The sequence below is a fragment of the Rasamsonia byssochlamydoides genome, assembly GCF_041956645.1.
Source record: "Rasamsonia byssochlamydoides strain NRRL 3658 unplaced genomic scaffold VTN77scaffold_23, whole genome shotgun sequence".
NCBI classification, from domain to species: Eukaryota; Fungi; Ascomycota; class Eurotiomycetes; order Eurotiales; family Trichocomaceae; genus Rasamsonia; species Rasamsonia byssochlamydoides.
This window is the reverse complement of record NW_027192406.1, coordinates 325,371-345,134: the sequence shown is the minus strand read 5'-3', so window position 1 is coordinate 345,134 and position 19,764 is coordinate 325,371. Positions and strand designations below refer to the sequence as shown.

The 19,764-nt window shown below is 50.8% G+C and overlaps 8 protein-coding genes across 8 annotated transcripts; 4 read left to right on the top strand and 4 right to left on the bottom strand.

The window, feature by feature from the left end:
• Positions 1–1,774: 1,774 nt before the first annotated feature.
• On the bottom strand, positions 1,775–3,967 carry VTN77DRAFT_3403 (uncharacterized protein; the record flags this gene model as incomplete). Its single annotated transcript, XM_069419348.1, has 4 exons — positions 1,775–1,814; positions 2,092–2,349; positions 2,410–3,210; positions 3,264–3,967. 4 exons carry the CDS (start codon positions 3,965–3,967, stop codon positions 1,775–1,777), a joined length of 1,803 nt encoding a protein of 600 aa, XP_069278672.1.
• A 1,249-nt stretch (positions 3,968–5,216) lies between these two features.
• VTN77DRAFT_3402 (uncharacterized protein) lies at positions 5,217–6,248 on the top strand (the record flags this gene model as incomplete). The annotated part of the gene is made up of 2 exons (XM_069419347.1): positions 5,217–5,230; positions 5,288–6,248. The coding sequence occupies 2 exons, from the start codon at positions 5,217–5,219 to the stop codon at positions 6,246–6,248; spliced, it is 975 nt and encodes a 324-aa protein (XP_069278671.1).
• A 534-nt stretch (positions 6,249–6,782) lies between these two features.
• VTN77DRAFT_3401 (calmodulin) lies at positions 6,783–7,606 on the bottom strand (the record flags this gene model as incomplete). The annotated part of the gene is made up of 6 exons (XM_069419346.1): positions 6,783–6,817; positions 6,885–7,097; positions 7,161–7,286; positions 7,359–7,374; positions 7,438–7,494; positions 7,604–7,606. 6 exons carry the CDS (start codon positions 7,604–7,606, stop codon positions 6,783–6,785), a joined length of 450 nt encoding a protein of 149 aa, XP_069278670.1.
• Positions 7,607–8,759: 1,153 nt separating this feature from the next.
• Positions 8,760–10,147, top strand: VTN77DRAFT_3400 (uncharacterized protein; the record flags this gene model as incomplete). Its single annotated transcript, XM_069419345.1, has 4 exons — positions 8,760–8,782; positions 8,835–9,367; positions 9,422–9,765; positions 9,827–10,147. 4 exons carry the CDS (start codon positions 8,760–8,762, stop codon positions 10,145–10,147), a joined length of 1,221 nt encoding a protein of 406 aa, XP_069278669.1.
• Positions 10,148–11,138: 991 nt separating this feature from the next.
• VTN77DRAFT_3399 (uncharacterized protein) lies at positions 11,139–12,590 on the bottom strand (the record flags this gene model as incomplete). Its single annotated transcript, XM_069419342.1, has 5 exons — positions 11,139–11,977; positions 12,031–12,172; positions 12,225–12,283; positions 12,336–12,427; positions 12,493–12,590. The coding sequence occupies 5 exons, from the start codon at positions 12,588–12,590 to the stop codon at positions 11,139–11,141; spliced, it is 1,230 nt and encodes a 409-aa protein (XP_069278668.1).
• A 514-nt stretch (positions 12,591–13,104) lies between these two features.
• VTN77DRAFT_3398 (uncharacterized protein) lies at positions 13,105–14,052 on the top strand (the record flags this gene model as incomplete). The annotated part of the gene is made up of 4 exons (XM_069419341.1): positions 13,105–13,144; positions 13,199–13,446; positions 13,512–13,612; positions 13,701–14,052. The coding sequence occupies 4 exons, from the start codon at positions 13,105–13,107 to the stop codon at positions 14,050–14,052; spliced, it is 741 nt and encodes a 246-aa protein (XP_069278667.1).
• Positions 14,053–14,977: 925 nt separating this feature from the next.
• Positions 14,978–16,512, bottom strand: VTN77DRAFT_3397 (uncharacterized protein; the record flags this gene model as incomplete). The annotated part of the gene is made up of 2 exons (XM_069419340.1): positions 14,978–15,500; positions 15,560–16,512. 2 exons carry the CDS (start codon positions 16,510–16,512, stop codon positions 14,978–14,980), a joined length of 1,476 nt encoding a protein of 491 aa, XP_069278666.1.
• Positions 16,513–17,069: 557 nt separating this feature from the next.
• VTN77DRAFT_3396 (uncharacterized protein) lies at positions 17,070–19,543 on the top strand (the record flags this gene model as incomplete). Its single annotated transcript, XM_069419339.1, has 3 exons — positions 17,070–18,272; positions 18,336–18,971; positions 19,028–19,543. The coding sequence occupies 3 exons, from the start codon at positions 17,070–17,072 to the stop codon at positions 19,541–19,543; spliced, it is 2,355 nt and encodes a 784-aa protein (XP_069278665.1).
• Positions 19,544–19,764: the final 221 nt, after the last annotated feature.

Below are 19,764 nucleotides of genomic sequence, written 5' to 3'. Positions count from 1 at the left end.
GGGGGGGTGGGGGGAAATGAAATAAAAAATAAAAAATAAAAAAATAAAGCAGAAGAAAGTTACCTATTGTTCGACCTCCTGGATCTCGCTTCTCTTGACTGGCTTGAAAGAAAAAAAAAATACCTGGTCTATCTATGCGAGGAACTTTTAGCCTCTATGTAGATCTACCTACCTACTACCTATAGATACAGAATCAGCATAGCCAGACAAGGCCCAGGGCCTTTCCCTCATCCAGTCCACCATAGCGCCCTTAGGGTGAAAATATCAGCATTCTCTTGAGAAAAGGAATCACTCTTAAGAGTAGTACTACTGATACTCCCACCCTCTTATTACCCTGCCTTTGTAACATGTCTTGGTCAAGGGATATTTCTTATTAATTAGGCCTAATAATAGGATACAAGAGGGACCAATCTATTCTACCTTATTCTTTACCCCCCCATACCATCCTTCTTAAATAGTATTGTGGATAGGGAGTATTCATAAGGCCCTAATCTTTTTTTTTAAGTAAAACAAGAAGATATCATATGCTTCCTATAACTACCTCGCCCTAGAAAGGGTAGTAAGACTAGGTAGTATTTAGTACCTAGTAGTTTCAACACAGCTTGCAATCTTAATTGATGGCTTTGTCGTTAATTCTTATTAGATAGGTAGAATAGTAGAAGACTTAAGGATATTCATCATTATTAATAAGTTATTACTTGCCTTATATAATAATAATAGGCATTAGGGGAAGCAATATCATGGTTAAATCTAGGGGGGAGTTGCCTCAAAATTTGTTGGAAATGGCAACTGGGTTAAAGGAGGGGGAAGCTCATCTGGGCTTCATCCATATAATAAACAAAAATGAATATGGACTACTAGACCCCAGCACCGCGTTGAGGTGCGAGCTCATCGCTGGGGAGTAATTAAATAATCCATTCTCGCTTGGCTGACAGTAGGTTCCTTTTCTCTAGAATGGTAAAAACATGCAAAAATTGAATGTAGGTAGTCTATCGTATTTCTGAGAGTGTATGCAGTCCATTCAGGACAACAGAGGCCGAGGTCCATCGCGTTGTACAGGGCAATGTTTCTTTCTTTTTCTTTTTCTTTTTCTTTTCTCTCTCTCTCTCTTTTTGGTATTATTGATTGACAACCTACCTAGATACTGTACGTCCATACATACGTCCATGCCAATAGATGTTCATATCACTTGATAATTTGCTGCTAGAGTCATTTCTTTTCTAGCCTAGAAGACTCGTCGACGACAGAAGTATAGTACCTATGTAATAATATCATATATGGGCACTGGCTAGATCCATTACATTTCCTCCTGTCCTGGCCTATATAGACAGGTACGACCGCACGGTATCTATCCGCTAATAGCTATATAGCTAGCCTGCAGTACATATCTCACAACAAATTTCGACAAAACAAGTAAATCAAGTAAGCAAAAGGCGCCGGATTAGTGATCCAAAGAAAGAGGCTAGAAAGAGGCTGGGACGACACGCCACGCCACGCCGATAATGCTTTTCAAGATGTCCACTGTCTCCCCATGAATCGATCAGCAGCATTGAAGGTGCTGTTGCTGTTTGTCGATCGATAACTCGGGAGAAAAGGAAGCAACAGCAAAAAGGTACAGTACTTTTCGCAAGTCTATGTATGGAAGACCTCCCGCGATAATCAACAATTGAGTCAAGTCGAGATACACTAGGAATGCTTAAGCAGTCTTCGGACCTGTCCTGCAGGCGAAAGTAGACTGCAACATCTATACTATACGCTCTGCATATTCCTTTTTTCAAGCAGGAGGGCGCTTCAAGGGGTGCGCTTCGGTATTACTGTAAAAGGGTTGAGTTGTGTTAGCGTCTGTAGAAATAGAAATATTTGATGTTTAGGGAACGAATAGAAAAAAAGAGAAAAAGAAAGAAGAAGTAAAGTAAAAGAAAAGAAAAGGAAGGAGAGAAAGGTAGAAAGAAATAAGAAGGAAAATAAAAGAGAATAGACGAACTAAAATGGTCGACTTGCCAGGTCCGCAGGCCGCGTGGACACTACGCGGCTACCCCCACCGACAAGATAATAACAACGACAAGGTTGATAGGGGATTGGCTGACTTACAGTACATATTCATCCAGGCTGACCAGGCTCGGTTCCGAGAAAATCAGATAGAAATACTTGAGTGTCTCTGCAAGCCAGAAACTCTCCATCTTGTCGGCTTTCCCCGTGTCGATGGTGCGCACGTCCTGAACCACGGCATGCGCATACGGCGTCCTCGCGAGCTTCTCGATGCTTTGGAACATGCGCCAGGCTGCGTCCTGCAGCGTTTTGTCACCCGTGATTCGATACATGATGAACACTGACTCGATCGCCTCCGGTCTGTTTGCTCAGCATTAGCAACGGAATGCAAGCGATGTAGAACGTCTGAACGAAACTAACCTCAGCATATACCGAGCGTCGTTGATCAGCGTGATCCCTGGTTGCAATTTGGCCTTCGAGACCAGTTCCCGCGCGTACCCATCCTCATCCTCACTGGACCCGACTATGCCACGATGGGTAGCAAGACGGCGCACTTCTGCCAACCATTTCTTCTCATCCCACGGACAGTTGTCCTTGTCATCGCACGCAGCCGTATAGAAGACCTCCGGCATCAACCCGGTTGGCATCAGGTCGTACGCCCAAATACAGCCGTCGACTAGCTTTCGGGCGATGGGCAGCTCATCCGGGCGTTCAAAGATCTTCGCTGCGATTCCGACCATGCCGCCGATAAAGCAGGTGAGATGTTGGGCTTGTGTCTCCAGCGAGATCGTTCCCGATCCGTACGTATGGACGTTGCCGCTCAAGAGAACGTCCTCGCCATTTTTCGTTAGAGGGCGGTAGAGAAGGTGACGCTTGATAGCCTCAATCGCTGCTTCGTACATCCGCTGGTACTGTTTCGTCCGGCCACCGAGAAGTAAATGTTCTTTGGGGAGGTACTCGTAAGTGGAATCGGCCATGGCACCCACCGTGAAGCGGTTGTCGTCAAAGACCAGATTCTCCGCATCTACCACTATGGGCCATAATCCGGGTATCTGAGTTTTAGGCTGCGCACGTTCCAGGTTATCCGTGACCCGTTGGATGGCGTCAAAGTACTTTGGGTCGCCGGTCAGTTGGGTTAACCGCGTGAACTCTAAGCTCAGCGACCCGAGTTCCGCCAGAAGCGTGTTGCGAGCCGGTCGAATAGGCATCCCTTGAACGGATCTTTAACAACATCAGCGCATAGTTCTCCATGACAGCATCAGCAGATTGCTCACTTTTTCCATTCCCACCGAGACATTTGCATTCTGTTTGGGGTGTCGAATGCGCCATACAGAAAGTCTGCCACCTCGACGGCTTTCTTCAACAACACCGGGTACTTCCCATTGGAGAGATCATGGGCAGCTAACAGCCCTCCCAAATACCGAATTGTCGTCTCGAAGACATTGATGTCCTTGTCGTCGGTGGTTGTGAAGTCGATCTCCTCGAGCGCTGCCAGAGCATTCTCGAATTCGTCCTTCATTCCCATGATGAACAACGTGTCGAGCGCGTCCACCAATGTGGCGGCCCACCCGGCGAAGGTGTTGACATAACCGCCACTTATGGGGGCTATTTCATCCTTCAGCCATGCGTGTTCCTTGTAGCCATTCCATGCATGTGTAAACGCCTCCTTCACCGCCGCCTGCCTCTCCTCTCGCCTCTTTCGATCAGAGGAATGCTCGCGAGGGAAGTCATACTGAATGCGGGGGATCTTGACGGGCGGATCTGTTGGAAGGGGAATGAAGGAGGTCACTGGGTACTTCTCCGGCGGCTTCTGCCAGTGCACGCGGTTGTCCTTCTGTGCTGGCTTCCCATTGGAAGAGGTCGTCTGGATGGTGATCTCTGGCCGGTTCGTAGGAATCGGAAGGTTATTCAAGGTGAGATAGATCAGGACTGTTAGCACGAATGTTGGAATGATCAAGCTCTTGCGCACAAATCGCATGTTGGCTGAAGCACACGACCGTCACCCGCTCTCGTTGATACCAGCAACAAATGACTGCAGGTATCTAGAGAGCGTTGAAAAGAAAACAGAAAACAAGCAATATAGAAGAACTCAATGCGGCATGCCGGTCAGATTGCTCGAAACAGTCCAGGCAGAACGGCGACGGCGTCCTGTATGTATGTACAGTACAAATGGAGCTCGTAACAAAGAAGTGATACAGAACCACGGCAGGGCGAGACGAGGGTCAAGACAAGAAAGAAGAACCCGGCTGGTAGACAGGACAGGAATGACTGAGAATAGATCACAATCGATAGCAATGCTTGATTGCAAAGACCAGAGTGTCGCTGACAGCGCAGTCACTCCGGCTCCCCCATGCAGCCGCACGGCCCAATCGAGAGTGGGCTGGCATACCCACTGAGGGTCTCTTCTTAAGCGCCTGTGCGGAGGATTGCAGGGAGCGCAGGCTTCGGCGGCTGATAGCCCAGCTGATCCCTCCGCCGCGGCAATGCTCGTCCCTTTGCCTCCCTCCGCTTGTCATGATGGCCGTGGTTTTCTTTGGCAACACCCCAGAATTAGGTTCTGGATTGCAGGCCAAGGATTGGCCGGTTTGAGCCGTTTCATCCTGTTTTTCTCTGCCCCAGAAGCGCCGTTGGAGCCATGGGTCTGGACTCTTGGCACACTGCTAACTTGGGAACGGGGGCGATCACAGAGAAGGCTTCTGCTGGCCAAGCTCGCGCCTAAAAACGGAAAAGCTGTTTGTCTGTTTGTCACGTGTGAGAACTTAGCAACTACTATGGAATGCCTATTGTGCCTTCATGAACACAGCCTAGCTAACGACACACTCAGCTTCTAGTCCTGTCTAATTATTTTATTTATATCAGTTCCAGGGAAATTGACCGCGGTTGGTTGTGTTCTTTTGCCTGGGCAGCAGTCCGGATTTTTCGCAGACGGATTGACAACTGAATCGTCATAATCGATTTTTTTTATATGATCATTGATGAGATGATGCCTATAGATTCATGAGATCTTTCTTACCTTCTTACTGCTATATTCGATTATATTGTGTGTCTGAGACTATATCTGTCACTGCAGCTGATCATTCAAAAGGGTGTGCTGGTCTGCTAACTATATGCTTATGTTGGATTTCTATCTACTGTCGTTGCTATAACAGCCTGCATCCATCTTTCTATATCGAACTCAAGCGCTGGGACGGTTGGAAGATATAATCTCCTATATATATCTCGCAGAAATGCCGATTACAGGGTAAGATACGCCTTGCTGGCAGCCTGGTCGAAATGAAACACAGACTAATGTCTCTAGGGTCTTCTTCATCCCATCGACTCCCAACGCTCCCAATGCATTGGCAACCCTCTCAGAGCGCCTCCGCTCAGCTTATGGCGACGAAGCGGTACCCGTGGGACGCTGGGCTCTCGAGCACAAGTTGATGCGGGATACACTCTCATGTCTCCCTGCATCTGCCCACGCGCCCAACCCGCCGCCCCAACCACGTTATATGCAATTCCTCTCCCTCTCCCACTATCCTAACCATGGGTTCATCTACGCGTCAGAACCCACCGATATGCCTGACACGAATGCTCCGGGGTTGTCGCTTGTTCCAGGCCAGCAGCCGCCGCAGAAACCGTCCACGCAGTCGGGCATGATCATGACCACGGTCCCTCTTCCTTCCGCTGCCACGCTCTTCCAGCATTTTGTGCGCGCTTGCGAGCCCCTCTGGTGCCATCGCCACACTGTCACAGCCGGTGGGATGACCTACGATGTAGGCGACTTCCGAGTGCGCATCGGCGAGGTGCGACAGACGCAGCCGATGGCACGGGCGCGAGGCACCATCATAGAGATCGAATGGAGAGGACCATCACTAACCTCATCATCACCGCTCTTATCATCCGAAAACGGCAGCGGCGATTACGCCGACTCCGGCATCGATATTTCCCTCGTCCCCGAAGACTCCGACATCGACGCGGAATACGCCCAGACGGCACAGCTCATCCGCGAATTCTGGTCCCGATTCGGCGTCACAGACAAAGGCGTCCAAGAGGCGATTCTGGTCCCGGACGTGGGGAGGGAACTCAAAGCCAAATTACAAAGACAGCGCCAGAGCGGGTGGCGCGAGCTAGAGGCCAAGAGACGGCAGAAGAAACAGAATGATGCCGTCGCAGCAGAAAGGAGTTGGGGTTGGGGATGGAATGAGCAGGACGACGACCCGGATGCCGGGGTTGATCTAGCCAGACAGTATATGGAGATTTTCCGCTTCAACCGATGACCAGATATATAGCCATGAGTCGAGATACAGCCATGAATCTTTGGAAGCTAATGGATGAGAATTTGCAATTCCAAAAATAGTTCATAATTCCTTGTTAACTAATAACACTCATAGCAACGGAATCTGCTACGGGGAACATACACAAGATGAATGGGGATAGGGGAGGGAAGGGAAGATGAGTAGGGGGGTTGAGGTGTTGAGGTTAGGGGGCTGGATTTAGACCGGGTAAAACATTTTGCAAGGGGACTAAAAGCAAAGCAAGCAAAATCCACGGAATCAGTCTCGTAAGCTGTCGCATTCCAAATATTTCCATCTGCCCTGTGTCGGCTACCGCGGTTTCACTCTGCTTTCTCGCCTCAAGACCAAGGACGGATCCAAAGAAACGACCAGCGGCCTAAACACCTGTCCTCAATCATGACGATCATCAAAATCGCAGCCCTAGGAGAAACAACCCGCGAGAAACGTTCGACAAGTCAAGTTAATATCCGCAAATTGAGCTCTAGCCGCTGCCCCCTGCACGCAGGAGCGGCCAGCTTATTTCTGCATCATGAGCTGGACAAACTCATTGTCTGAGCGAGTCTCGTTAGCCTCGTTCGATTATTGTAGGGTTCAGAATGTGCAGTGTGCATAACTTACAGTCGATTCTGCCATCGCCGTCCTGGTCGGCTTCACGGATCATTTCATCGACTTCCTCGTCGGTCAGCTTCTCGCCGATGGAGGTCATGACGTGGCGCAATTCCGCCGCGGAGATGAAGCCGTTGTTGTCACGGTCGAACACCTTGAAAGCCTCGCGGATCTCTTCCTCGGAGTCGGTGTCCTTCATCTTGCGAGCCATCATGGTCAGGAATTCTGCGATCGTCAGCCTTTTGCCGTCCTCGAACACGAGTCGCCACTGATGGTATTGCTCCATACCAGGAAAGTCAATGGTGCCATTGTTATCAGCGTCCACCTCGTTGATCATGTCCTGCAACTCGGACTCAGATGGGTTCTGGCCGAGAGACCGCATGACGGTGCCCAGCTCCTTGGTCGTAATTTGGCCTGATCCAACATCAGTATGATTTATCGAGATATAGCTAGATGGATGCCGAGAGTCACGAGCAAGGAACTAACCATCGCCATCCTTGTCCTGTAACGCAACACTACGGTCAGCTCGTGCACACTCAATGGAGTCGCAAGGGAGAGGACTTACGAAGAGCGAGAACGCTTCCTTGTACTCGGAGACTTGCTCCTCAGTCAAAGAGTCGGCCTGGAAGAAATGGTTGCAACGTTAGCAGTGCATCGTAAATCGAATATTGGGCAGCCCCGCAAGTGGGGGGGTAGAAACAGCAGAGAGTGAAATGGAAAGCAATGCGTACCATGATGTCGATGTACGGAAAGAAAGATGAGGTTGCGTGATGAAGAAATAAGCTGCGGAAGGAAAGGACAGAAGTCTGGGAAGGATGGAGAGCAAGCGGAGGAAACGAGGGTTTTGGTTTTGGCTTTAGGGGGTCTTGGGACTGGAGAACGGATTAACTTGGGGATGGGGAACTGAAGCCTAAACGGCGGTAGCGTGTGTGCAAAAAACGTGACCAACCTTCAGCCTCTCGCCTCTTGCAGCCCCGCTGCAGATCTACCTAGGTACTCTGGAGTATCTACGGAGTACTCCGTACCTTGGGACGGTTTTGCCACTGACTACGATCCTAGAGCCCCCGCGTGCATCATGAAGAATGAAATTAAGCCTTGAATCCCGGATATTGGACTCTTGGCTAGGTCTTGATTCACAGGCCTGCTGGATGAGCATACGCGTACATACTCCGTACTATTATGTACTGCGGGTCGCCAGGAGATCTCCGTCGAGACACCAATTTTTCTTCATATTGGATCATTGTGAAAGCCGATGCCACGCGCCTGAAGACAGTTTAAGATCAGAGTTATAAGAAGGCAAGAGCAAGAACAACAGAAAGAGCGTGTTTCTTCCATTCTCGATACGAGTAGACAGGAGAGTGAGGACCGATCATGTACTCCTATGGAGTTCAGACCAGCAGGCTGCCAATAGACAATCAATAGCCCGTGTCTATGCCCTGGCTATAGAAAGCAGAATTCTATTTTACCACAGATCTATAAATTCAGAATCACTGTACTCCGTACATTCTAATATTAAACAGATCAATATTAATAGACGTGCCTGGCGTCTGGTCGATCGGCCCATGGATGGACCTAGTCCCCGGTGAGCTACCGCCGCTAAGCTAGAAACGGAATGACACGCCTCCGCGGCGACGTTGGAGACTGGAAGCCTGAGACGGCACGCGGATGAGAAGCATATCATGCTTATTATTGTTTATTCTCTGAGTCTACGGAGTACCTGGAGATAATTTTGAATCTTTTATTTCCTCCCGCTCTGTCTCTACGAAAGCTACATCACTGCGAGTTGCAGGGATCCAGCGATCAGTGCGGAGTCCCAACCTCACAAGGATGATTAAGTTGATTACGGACAGGGACTGGTAACCGCAGCTCAGATTGCTCTGCACCAGGATGTGGCGGGATCGCACGAATCTGTACAGCTCTCCACACCATGCATGTTGGCGCAGACTGACGACGTCATCGCAGGTACATCTCCTATCGTCAATCGTTCGCTCACCATCCGACCAAGAAGCCGCGACACTTCGGACCTTCGCATGGGTTCTCCGATACACCGTCGTTATCTGAGGAGAGGCGTGGCTTGATCGCGGGTGCTGAGGGCTTTGAAGATGATGGCGACGCCGTCATCGAGATGGACTTGTTGCCTCCGCGCTGGGTAGACGTGCAGGAGGAGGTGACGGAGACGCTAGCGGACATTGCGCAGAAGTCGGCTCGGCTAGACAAACTGCACCAGAAGCATCTACTCCCCGGGTTTGGAGATGAGACGGCCCGGAAGGAAGAGGAGAACCTGATCGACCAGTTGACACAGGAGATCACCCGCGGATTTCACACGTGCCAGAATTCCATCCAGAAAATCGAGATGATGGTGCGGGAAACAAAGCAGCAGGGAGGGGTGAGCAAAGGAGACGAGACGATGGCGAAGAACATCCAGATCTCTCTGGCCTCGAGAGTTCAAGAGGCAAGCGCGCGATTTCGAAAGAAGCAAAGCACCTACTTGAAGAGTAAGCAGGTTGATATACCTCAGAGAAGAGGACATTTGATTAACAACTATATAGAGCTACGAGAGCTGGAAGGAATGGCCTCGCCATTCGACCGGTCCGCAACACCGGTGCCAACCCCATACTCAGATCCGTTGCTCATGGAGTCGGACGCCGATAAATCATTCTCGCAGTCCACCCTCCAACAGACCTCCCAGAAACTGATGGGAGCCAACGATGCCGTGATCATGCAGAGAGAGCGGGAGATCAATGAAATTGCTAAGGGGATCATTGAGTTGTCAGACATTTTCCGCGAGCTGCAAACGATGATCATCGACCAGGGGACGATGCTGGACCGGATAGATTACAATGTCGAGAGGATGGCTACCGAGGTGAAAGCCGCGGATAAGGAACTCAAAGTGGTATGTAGCAGATGTACAGCAGCGTTGTATTTAATACATCAGCTGAACCATTTTGATACAGGCGACGAACTACCAGCGACGGACAACAAAGCGAAAGATCATGCTCCTGCTCCTGCTGCTAGTAGTCGGGATGTTCATTATCCTCCTCGTCAAACCCAAACGCCACAGCTCTTCTGCATCAGCTCCAGCGCCTGAGCAGCCTCCTCCTCCTCCAGCCGGGCAACCGCCACCGCCGATTGCGAGAAGATCCCTTGTCGATGTAGGGTCAAAGTCGGAGAAATTCATCCATCATCACCATTGGAAGCGGAATCCATCCTCCTCCCTAAATCGGTTCTCACGGGATGTCTGGAACGATCCTGATATATATGACTTGGTTGGCTGAGGGAGAGCTGCTTGGATGGCTTACACGTCTGTAACTGTACAGTATAGTGTCTAATGCAGGTATTTTCGTTCCTGACACCATTATTTCAATTCTTGGAGACATTTATGAATTATGGCTTTATTTCAACGCCGTTTAGGTTATGCTACATCGTCTTTCTTGCCAGCAATGATTGATTGATGCCAGGCCATAACGACGGAGAGAGGAAATGACAATCCACTCTGCCACCCATCTGCGACAACAATCCCTAGGCAGCCATGCAACACATACTCCGTACCTGAAGTCAAGTTCACCCCTCCACAAGCAACCAAACCCGGGGCCTCTATAGAACCAAAGCGGTAACACGCTCTCTCTGTGTGTGTACTCAGTACGCTAGGCCGGGTTCGAGTCGTGGCTGTCTGCCGCCACAGTAGTAAAGTAAGATCCCTGCCTTTATTTACAAAAGGAGAAAACAGGGGATTTCGTACCACCCTTCTTTCTACCTAGGTACCCAGCGGAGCTGAGGGGGTGTGAGCTTTTTTTGCAAAACTTTTTACGAAAAACAAAGAATACTTCCTCTCTCTGTCTGTTTTATTATTCCCCCCCTACCTTTTTTTTTAATTGCGTAGTCGGAGGGAGCATCATGTTTACTTGAGTAATCAATGTCTTGGATGTAGGAGAGAGACATAGAGAGAGAATAAACCAGCCATTCATTAACATGAGACAACATAACATTGACATTGACATTGACATCGACATCGACATGGTGATCAGGATCGGTCCCAAGTTACCTAACGTAGAAGTTAAACTATCTTAGCCTGTCATAACGTACAGTACCGAAGAAGAAAAAAAGAATGAGATGGCATGCCGACCAACCAGCTAGAAACAACAAAAACAACGAAAAAAAAAAAGGTGATACAATCCATATGAAACAAGGTTAAGTGCAACGTCAAAGCTAGTAGATACCTATCCAGAGGTAGATCGTTGAAAGTCCATGGACTCAACAGGAAATTCATCACGGTTGGCTTTGGCTTTCCTGCTTCAATAGTTCTGCCACATCCGCATCTAGATCACCGCCCGCAAACTGCGCGTAGTCCTCCTCCCCATGCGTGACCTTGCGTTTCTTCGAGCTCACGCCGTTGGCGGAACTGTCGTCTCGCGGTGGATTGTGAGGCAAAGTGAAGCTGGAAGGGTCTGTGCCAGGGACGACTCCACCGGCCGTTGCTGCAGACGGCAATGAAAACGACTGCGTCGATGGATCCTGGGTGCCGTCTGTGAAGGTTGAAAACGACTGGCGTGGAGATCCAACAGGAGTCAGCGATTCCACCGGAGGCGGCGTCAGACCTTCAATCTCCGGACGGGATGTGTCTGACTCTCCATTGTGAACAGCCGGGGAATTCTCTGCGGAAAGACCTCGCATGATTGCGTCCTCGACTTCACGTTTCTTCGTCTCTGTCTCGGCTTTTCTCTCGGAAAGCTGAGAAACTAGAGATTGTTCTTTTGCAAGTGCTGTACGGTTGGTGTCGAGCAGCTTCTCAAGACCATCGATGAGAGCTTGACGCGATTTGATGATCTCAGAGACCGAGCTTTCAGCATTTGCTAATGATTTCAGGAGCTGGCTCAGGCGCGCTGCGTGCACCGGCGGGGTCGGAACTGGTGTGTTAGGATCGTGCATTTTGTCGTATTCCGTATTCGCGGCGGTAACCGAGGCGGTGGAAGATACTGCGGCCTTCGAAACAGCGACCTGAAGCGGTACGAGAGGTTGGAGCTCTGGCGGTACAGATCCAGAAGAGCTCGAGAAGAGGGAACCTCCGAGCAGTGGCTTTTTACCGGAAGAACGGGATCTGTCCAGTTCTATTGCGCTGTCAGCTGCCATGCTGGAACAGAACTGAACCTCGCAAACCTACCCTCAACCCGAGCTTCAACAGCTTCCTGAATGGGCTGCTCAAAGATGGAACGCTGTCTCCAAACTTCTACCACACGTCGGAGCTTCTGTTGGATCTCATTCGAGGCCCCTTTGTACGCGATGGCCATGGCTTCGGCGATAATCTGTTCCAGAGTCAGCCAAGCTCAATCAATGCATTCATTGAAGCTTCCATACCGGAGAGAATGCAATCAAAAAATCATCCTTGCGCCTCGCTTTAGACTGCTGCGCGACCTCTGCATATCCTATCAGTCTGTGAAAACCTCCCGTATCCGAACGGGGCCATACCGTTTGCCAGGTATATCAGATTGAGCTTCTTGTTCGCTGGCGACTCTCGTAATTTTTGCAGCCAAAGCTGCGCAGTTCGTTCCGCATGGCGTCTGTAATACAGGTATCAGAGTCAGCGTCTGGCCAGCCTGAGTAGAGGATAGCTTCATTTTTTTACCTGTGAAACATGACCCATTGCGCGACGGTAACAATTCCTTCCTGCGTCTCATTCAGGGCGGATAGCTTTGCCCTGACGGCATCATCGGTGTAGGCCATGGTTCATCCAAGGCAGAAGAATTAATTAGACTCGATTATCAAAAGAGATACAACGTGTGAGAGATTGACCAAAGCAAGCTTGTTAAGGTCACAGCCTCAACGCGGATTACGTGGGAGCGCGAGAAAGCATCCAAGCCTAATCCGGAGAGATGACAAGCAAGGCAACCAAGCTCTGCAAGAAACAGTGAATAGAAAAGTGAAAAAAAGACAATAGCCTGACCAGCGACCAGAACACTTCCTGTGCCAGTAAAAAGTTTCTGATATTCCCCACGCGTACTGTTGTTCTGTTGATTGAAACTTCACCCAGCATCCTTCCAAGCAAGCTCCGCGACTGCTGCTCACCGCCCGAGGCGGCAGAATCTGTAACTGTCCGCCGCCCAGCACCGTCTCGCTGGTCATACTATCAACCAGACGCCTCATCTCTCTGGTCTCTTGAATTTCTTTACACTTTCTCTTGCACCGTCATCTATCTCAGATTCTCTCATTCGTTGCATACGGATAGATCGCCGTCAAAATGGCAGATCGATTCCCTTCCCTCGAAGAATTCTCTGCTGGTTGGTTCCCCGACCGCGACTAACATGTGTCCTAAGTTCTAACCGGCCTTCCAGGTCAGACCGAAGTCGTGGAGACCAACGGCGCTGGAGATACCGAGGACTTCCTGGCTCGTGAACGTGCGCTTCTTGGAGATGACGCGGATCAATTTGCTACCCCTAACGACCATGCTGCCACGTCTGCGGTAGCGGAGGTTGCGAACGACGACCTACTGGGAGGTGGAGACAATGTGCAGACAACCGCTACTTCTGAGGAGATTTCCGGATTCGAGTCGTCTTTTCCAGCAATCGATACCCAAAATGAGGTGCGCATTTCATTGCTATGGTTTTTAAAGTCAGGGCAGCAGGCTAACAATGGCCTTTCGAACAGCAAGTCGGACCATCAGGAACTATCACCGGAACAGGTGCCCCCTTTCCTCCTACGGGCTACACGAACTACACAGAACCTGAGGAAGAGCCTGAGGTAATCCGGTAAGTGGCAGATATTCTTATCCCGATTCTGATACGAGCCCGGTAATGTTTCATCTGCAAATGTTCCGAACTGACTGGTTACATACAGGGAATGGCGGGCGAGGAGGGATGCAGACATTGCCCGTCGTGAAGAGGCCTCCGCCGCGAAGAAAGCTGCCACGATAAAGAAGGCTCAGGAAGACATCGACGATTTCTACGTCTCCTACGGCAACCGGGCAGACAAGGCTCGCGCGCAGACCCGTGCCGAGGCCGAGCAGTTCCTTGCTAACCGTGAAGACACTGCCGTCGGCGGCACTAGCTGGGAACGTATTGCCAAGCTGGTGGATATCTCTGGAAAAGGCGCAAGGGGAGGTGCGAGTGGCTCTGGCAAGGAGCGCTTCCGCGAATTGTTGCTTGATCTCAGAAAGGATCCAAACGCACCGGGTGCTTCCGGTATCTAGATTTTCGATCGGGGGCGTTGAGAATGACGAATTGAAGCGAACCAATACCCAACCCAGACTTTACCGGTGGTCGTTGGAACCCTGAAGTTCGACCTGGCAATACATATGACATGGACTTGGTTGCAGGGATGAGTATGTTATGCAAACAGGCATTTGCAGGATGGTCCTGACTCCTTGGTGGAGCAACCACAATTAATGACCTTTTAACAACTTTAACCCATGCTGGAAAAATTTCCTATTGCTCTAACTTAACCTTTACTGTCACTGTTTCATTAGAGGTGACGTACATTACTCTGAGTTCATGAAACTCGTCAAGGGTGGGGGTGGTGGTGGATTGGGGATTACGAGGCCTTAGACTTGACATCTCCTTATCGATTCATCACCATTATCTCAAATTGTGTTATAGTTTCTTTCTTTCTTTCTTTCTTTCTTTCTTTCTTTCTTTTTTCTTTTTCCCGATTATCTGTATTGCAACTCTTCTTTTCATGCTGTGTTTTGTCCTTTTCTTTTATCTGGTCCATAAGTAGTAGGTCGGTAATCCAGGAAAATTCATTTCATTTGTCATCAGGACTAGAGATTTTTCAATTATAGAATACATAGAAAAGATAATTACTGCAGTGGACGTAGTTACAGAACTACATCTGTGGATGAAGAGAGAGAGAGAAGAGAGTTGAGATGAGAAGATCTGTAAGGCTTAGGTTAGTTTTGATTGACTATGTCAGTGAATTGGAGGTGAGGAGATAGGTATGTGAATATGTGATGATGATGATGCGAAAGTCAACAGGATAACTCCTATCCTACATCTTCTGAAGGAGGCATTTCATACTTTTTGCTTTGCAAACAGGGGAAAAAATGGCTCTGACATGGTTTGACATGGTAGCTTTGACATGATGTTGGAAATAAACCCAGAATTTGTTGATCAACTTCAATCAGCCGGCTCGCCAATCTCTTCCTCCACTTCAACAACTTCTTCCTGCTCCTTCTCCCTCTGCTCCTTCTCTTTCTTGCCCTCCGCCTCAATCTCCTCGAGCTTCTTCCGGCCTTCTTCCGTGGTGGCGTCCACGATGCCTTCTTCGAGACTGAGCATGCCGCCCTGGCTCAGTTTCTCGACGATCTCTTCGGCTTCGGCGACGGGCATCTTGCCGAGGACCTTGTTCACTTCGTCGAGGGATTCGGACTCCAGAGCCTTGCGCAGATTCGGAGGGAATGAGTCGTAGATCTTGCGCGCTTCAATCTCTTCTGGTATGGTGCTGTCGGCGGGAGGGATCTGGATGTGGATCTTGGTGTTGGGGTCGACGGCGTGCAGCTGGATCTGCTCCACGCCGGCAGGGTCGTTGCCCGGGCTGTTGTTCTTGGACAGTTCGGCGGCGCGAGTCTTGATCTTGTTATACGTCTCGTTGACGTCGTTCCTGAAGAGAGTTGCAGCCTGGTGGTCCTTTGTCGTAATCCTGTGATAGCAGTTAGCTTGATTGATGTCTACGTCGATCAAAGGGCTTGAAGTACGTACCGCTTAAAGAAGAGGTTGATTCCATCCCGGCCCAGGGAACGGCAATATTGTAGCAGCAGACCTTGGTGCACACACTGACGGGCATATTCCGACTTTCCTTCCATCTGACTGTTGAATGCTTCAACGAGGAGACCATCCGTCTCGCGCTCCGCGACGATTTCTGGATGCTCTGAGATGAATTGGAGACACGCCCTGTAGTCTCCCAACTTGATCTTGGCGAACTCTTTCGCCAACTCGCTGGGCTTGATATCCTCATCGTCCTCGGCATCAGCGTCCGCACCGGAATCATTCTTGTTGAAATTGGGGTTCAGAAGCTCAACCGTCTCCGTCTTGCCCTTCGCCGGTGCCTTTCCCTTGTCCTTCGACTTGGTTATGAAGGAGCTATCGAATCCAGTGTGGATGTCGTCGCTGGTGATCTTGCTCTTTTCCTCCTTCTCGAGTTGCGCCAATTTCTCCAGCAGTTCTTGCTGCAGGCCCAGCACTTTGTCCTTGTGTCCCTGCACCCCCGTGATGTATGCCTGGAATCGGTTTTCAGGCTTCTGCTCTTCGATCTCCTTCTTCACTTGGTCCACCAGCGAGCTCATCATCTGCGAGTACTTGGGTTGCTCTTTCTCGTGCGTGTGGACACCCTCGGGGGGAGGTGGCGGCTGGTCCTTGCTGGGGTCACCGGCCGACTCGATCAGAGCCTGGAAAACAAGCTCGTCCGGATCCCGGTTGGAGTCTTCATGCTGGCGGAGCGCCTCCAGCAGTCTGTCAATGCGCTCCAGAAGGCCATCGTTGATGATGCGCTCGTACTTCAGCGTCTGGATCTCGTGGCGGCGCTGCCAGCGCTGCTGATGGATCTGGTTCTGCTTCGCGCGGATAAAAGACCGTTTGTCGACATTGGGGTGCACCTCGATGTCCGAGTCATCGGAGAGCTCCAGGGCATCCCACTTGCTGTAGTTGATCACCATGTTGGCGGCGTGGTGGGCAACGCTGCCTGGCCGTACACAGAAGAGAAGCTAAGGAGGGGTGGGTGGGGTAGAGAAGCCCGTGTTTATAGAGAGATGGATGGGCTGAGCTGGGCTGAGCTGAGCTGAAGATACTGGGAGCTCCTTGAACTGAAGGCAGAGCAACTACGGGAGGGATGGAATTCTTTCTATACTCGCCCCTTTCCAGGCGTGGGCAAGCAGCTAGAACCCTCGAGATCCTCGATGGGCTTCCACGGACTTCATCGCGCAGGCGGTGAGCGGCGGCAAATTCTCTTGTTGCTGCCCGAGTTCTCCGTCCGCATTGGTCGGGCAAGTCCGGAGGCCCAGCTGGAAATTGTACTCCGTACACCGAAGAAGACAGTGTTGCGGCTGCGCCCTTTTCGCGCAACTGCTTCCTTCTCATGGACTCGTGGGTGATACCCGGTATCATGGGAATTGCGAGCTGGACAATTGATCTTGCGTTGCGTGATATGGCACCGTCAGTTCCCGCGCCATCGCTGTGAAAAAGGCCCCCGGAGTCTTGCCTACCACTGTCCGCCATGCGCAGCTCCAAGCTGCTGGCTGTCTGGACCCCAAGGGCTGGTCCTAGATCCCTCAGTCAGCCAGGAGGAGAGGTTCTCAGCCTCTACTCGAGAGCCTACGGGCAGCGCCACCTCACCACCCATAAGGTCGCCCCGAAGCTGACCTCGGATCTACCTCATTTCCGTTCGACCTTACGAAACTGCTTTCCGACGCCATATCGCTCCTCCCCGCATTCCGCTGTCACAGAGCAAGTCCGATTGTTGTCAGCGACCCGGAGGGTACATGATGCGAAACCACAGACGACCGAAGCCGTGAAGCAGGGCGACTCGAAAACTGTCGGCCGAGACCAAGATGAGGATTCGCAACAAGGGTTCGAGCTGTCAGAGAAAGCCGCCCAAGCAGCGCAGATAAATCTGAGGGCCAAATTGGGTCGCGACACCAAGGGTAGCGGGAAAAAGCCTGGCCTGCAGGAGATAGTGAGGCTGCTGAAAATTGCTCGTCCTGAAGCGAAATGGCTCGCGGCTGCGTTCGTCTGTCTCCTGATCTCCTCCGGTATCACCATGTCTATCCCCTTCTCTATTGGAAAGATCATGGACGTCGCGATCAAGGGCAACGGGGAAGGAGCCAATGAATTGTTTGGACTGAGTGTTCCCATGTTCTACGGCGCTTTGGCCGGCGTGCTTGTCCTCGGAGCTGCCGCAAACTACGGAAGGATCATCATTCTCCGTATTGTGGGCGAGAGGGTTGTAGCGCGGCAGCGTGCCAAGCTGTTCCGGCGAACCTTTGTCCAGGACGCGGAGTTCTTCGATGCCAATCGCGTGGGTGACTTGATCTCTCGACTCAGCTCTGATACACTCATCGTGGGAAAGAGCATCACTCAGAATCTCTCGGACGGTCTGAGAGCGTTGGTGAGCGGTGCGGCTGGCTTCGGAGCGATGGCGTATGTGAGCCTGAAGCTTTCTAGCGTCCTTGCCCTCCTCCTTCCCCCCATCGGACTGGCAGCATTCTTTTACGGTCGAGCAATCCGCAACTTGAGTCGCAAGATCCAGAAAAACCTGGGCACTTTGACCAAAATTGCCGAGGAACGTCTTGGGAATGTGAAAACTAGCCAGTCCTTTGCTGCTGAGGTTCAGGAGGTCCACCGCTACAACGATCAAGTCCGGAAGATCTTTGATTTGGGCAAAAAAGAATCAATTATTAGCGCGACTTTCTTCAGTTCGGTAAGTGACGCGGAGCAATATCTAGATGTACCTAAACGTGGAGGCGCCCTAACGCCCTTCTAGACAGGTCTCATGGGCAATATGACTATTCTGAGTCTCCTCTATGTGGGAGGAGGCTTAGTACAGTCGGGCGCCATCACGGTCGGGGAACTGACGTCTTTCCTCATGTATACCGCATATGCTGGCTCTAGCTTATTTGGCCTGTCCAATTTCTACTCGGAGTTGATGAAAGGCGTTGGTGCAGCCAGTCGCTTGTTTGAACTGCAGGACAGGGAACCAACAATTTCTCCCACCAAAGGTGAAAAGGTCACCTCTGCGCGCGGTCCAATCCGGTTCGAGAACGTCACCTTCAGCTACCCAACTCGACCTGCTGTGACGATTTTCAAGGATTTGAATTTTGAGATCCCCCAGGGCTCCAATGTGGCTATCGTGGGTCCTTCTGGAGGAGGAAAGTCGACGATCGCGTCTCTCCTTCTGCGATTCTACAACCCCAATGAGGGGCGCATCCTGATCGATGGCAAGGACATCAGTCAAATGAATGCCAAGTCGTTACGACGGAAGATCGGGATCGTTTCCCAGGAGCCTGTCCTCTTCTCGGGTACGATCGCGGAGAATATCGCGTACGGCAAGCCGGAAGCGACCCGAGCCGAGATCGTCGCGGCAGCGCGGAAGGCGAACTGCCAATTTATCAGTGACTTCGTAAGTTCTAGATTCTTGAATCTTTATGGGACAATTCCACTAACATCAATTTCAAGCCGGACGGCCTGGACACTCATGTTGGGCCCCGTGGCGCACAGTTGTCTGGTGGACAGAAACAGCGCATCGCCATTGCCAGAGCTCTGATCAAGGACCCCGATATTCTGATCCTCGACGAAGCAACCTCTGCCCTCGATGCCGAGTCCGAGACTCTGGTGAACAGCGCCCTGGCCGCCTTGCTCCGTGGCAACAACACAACCATCAGCATTGCTCACCGACTTTCCACCATAAAGCGCTCCGACACCATCATCGTTCTGGGTACGGATGGACGAGTTGCCGAGCATGGTACCTACCAGGAACTTAGTTCCCGGCCTGACGGAGCGTTTACGAAGTTGATGGAATGGCAGATGAGTGGTGGTGAGATGCCGCAACAGCCGCTTGGCACGCAGAAAGGTCCTACTTATGAAGAGCAGCTGGAGCAGCTGGAACGGGAAGAGCGCGAAGAGCGCGAAGATGCAGAAGAGTATGAGGAAGTGAAGAATCAGAGCGAATCAAAAGCCCTTAAACAGGGCTGAGCAGGGCTGAGATCCTGGCCATGTGAAAAACGAAGAGCCAACGGATCTGCATCCACTTACTTCGTGGTTGTCCGGACTATATTCATCTATTATTGTTTCAGCAGCTTCAACCTGCTTTTCCGACGTCAGTTGTCACTCACCTCTCAACTCCTCCGTTCACCGTTTCCTCTCCTGCTATTACCTTTCCACATTTCCAACAATACCCTATGACAACTCTGGAC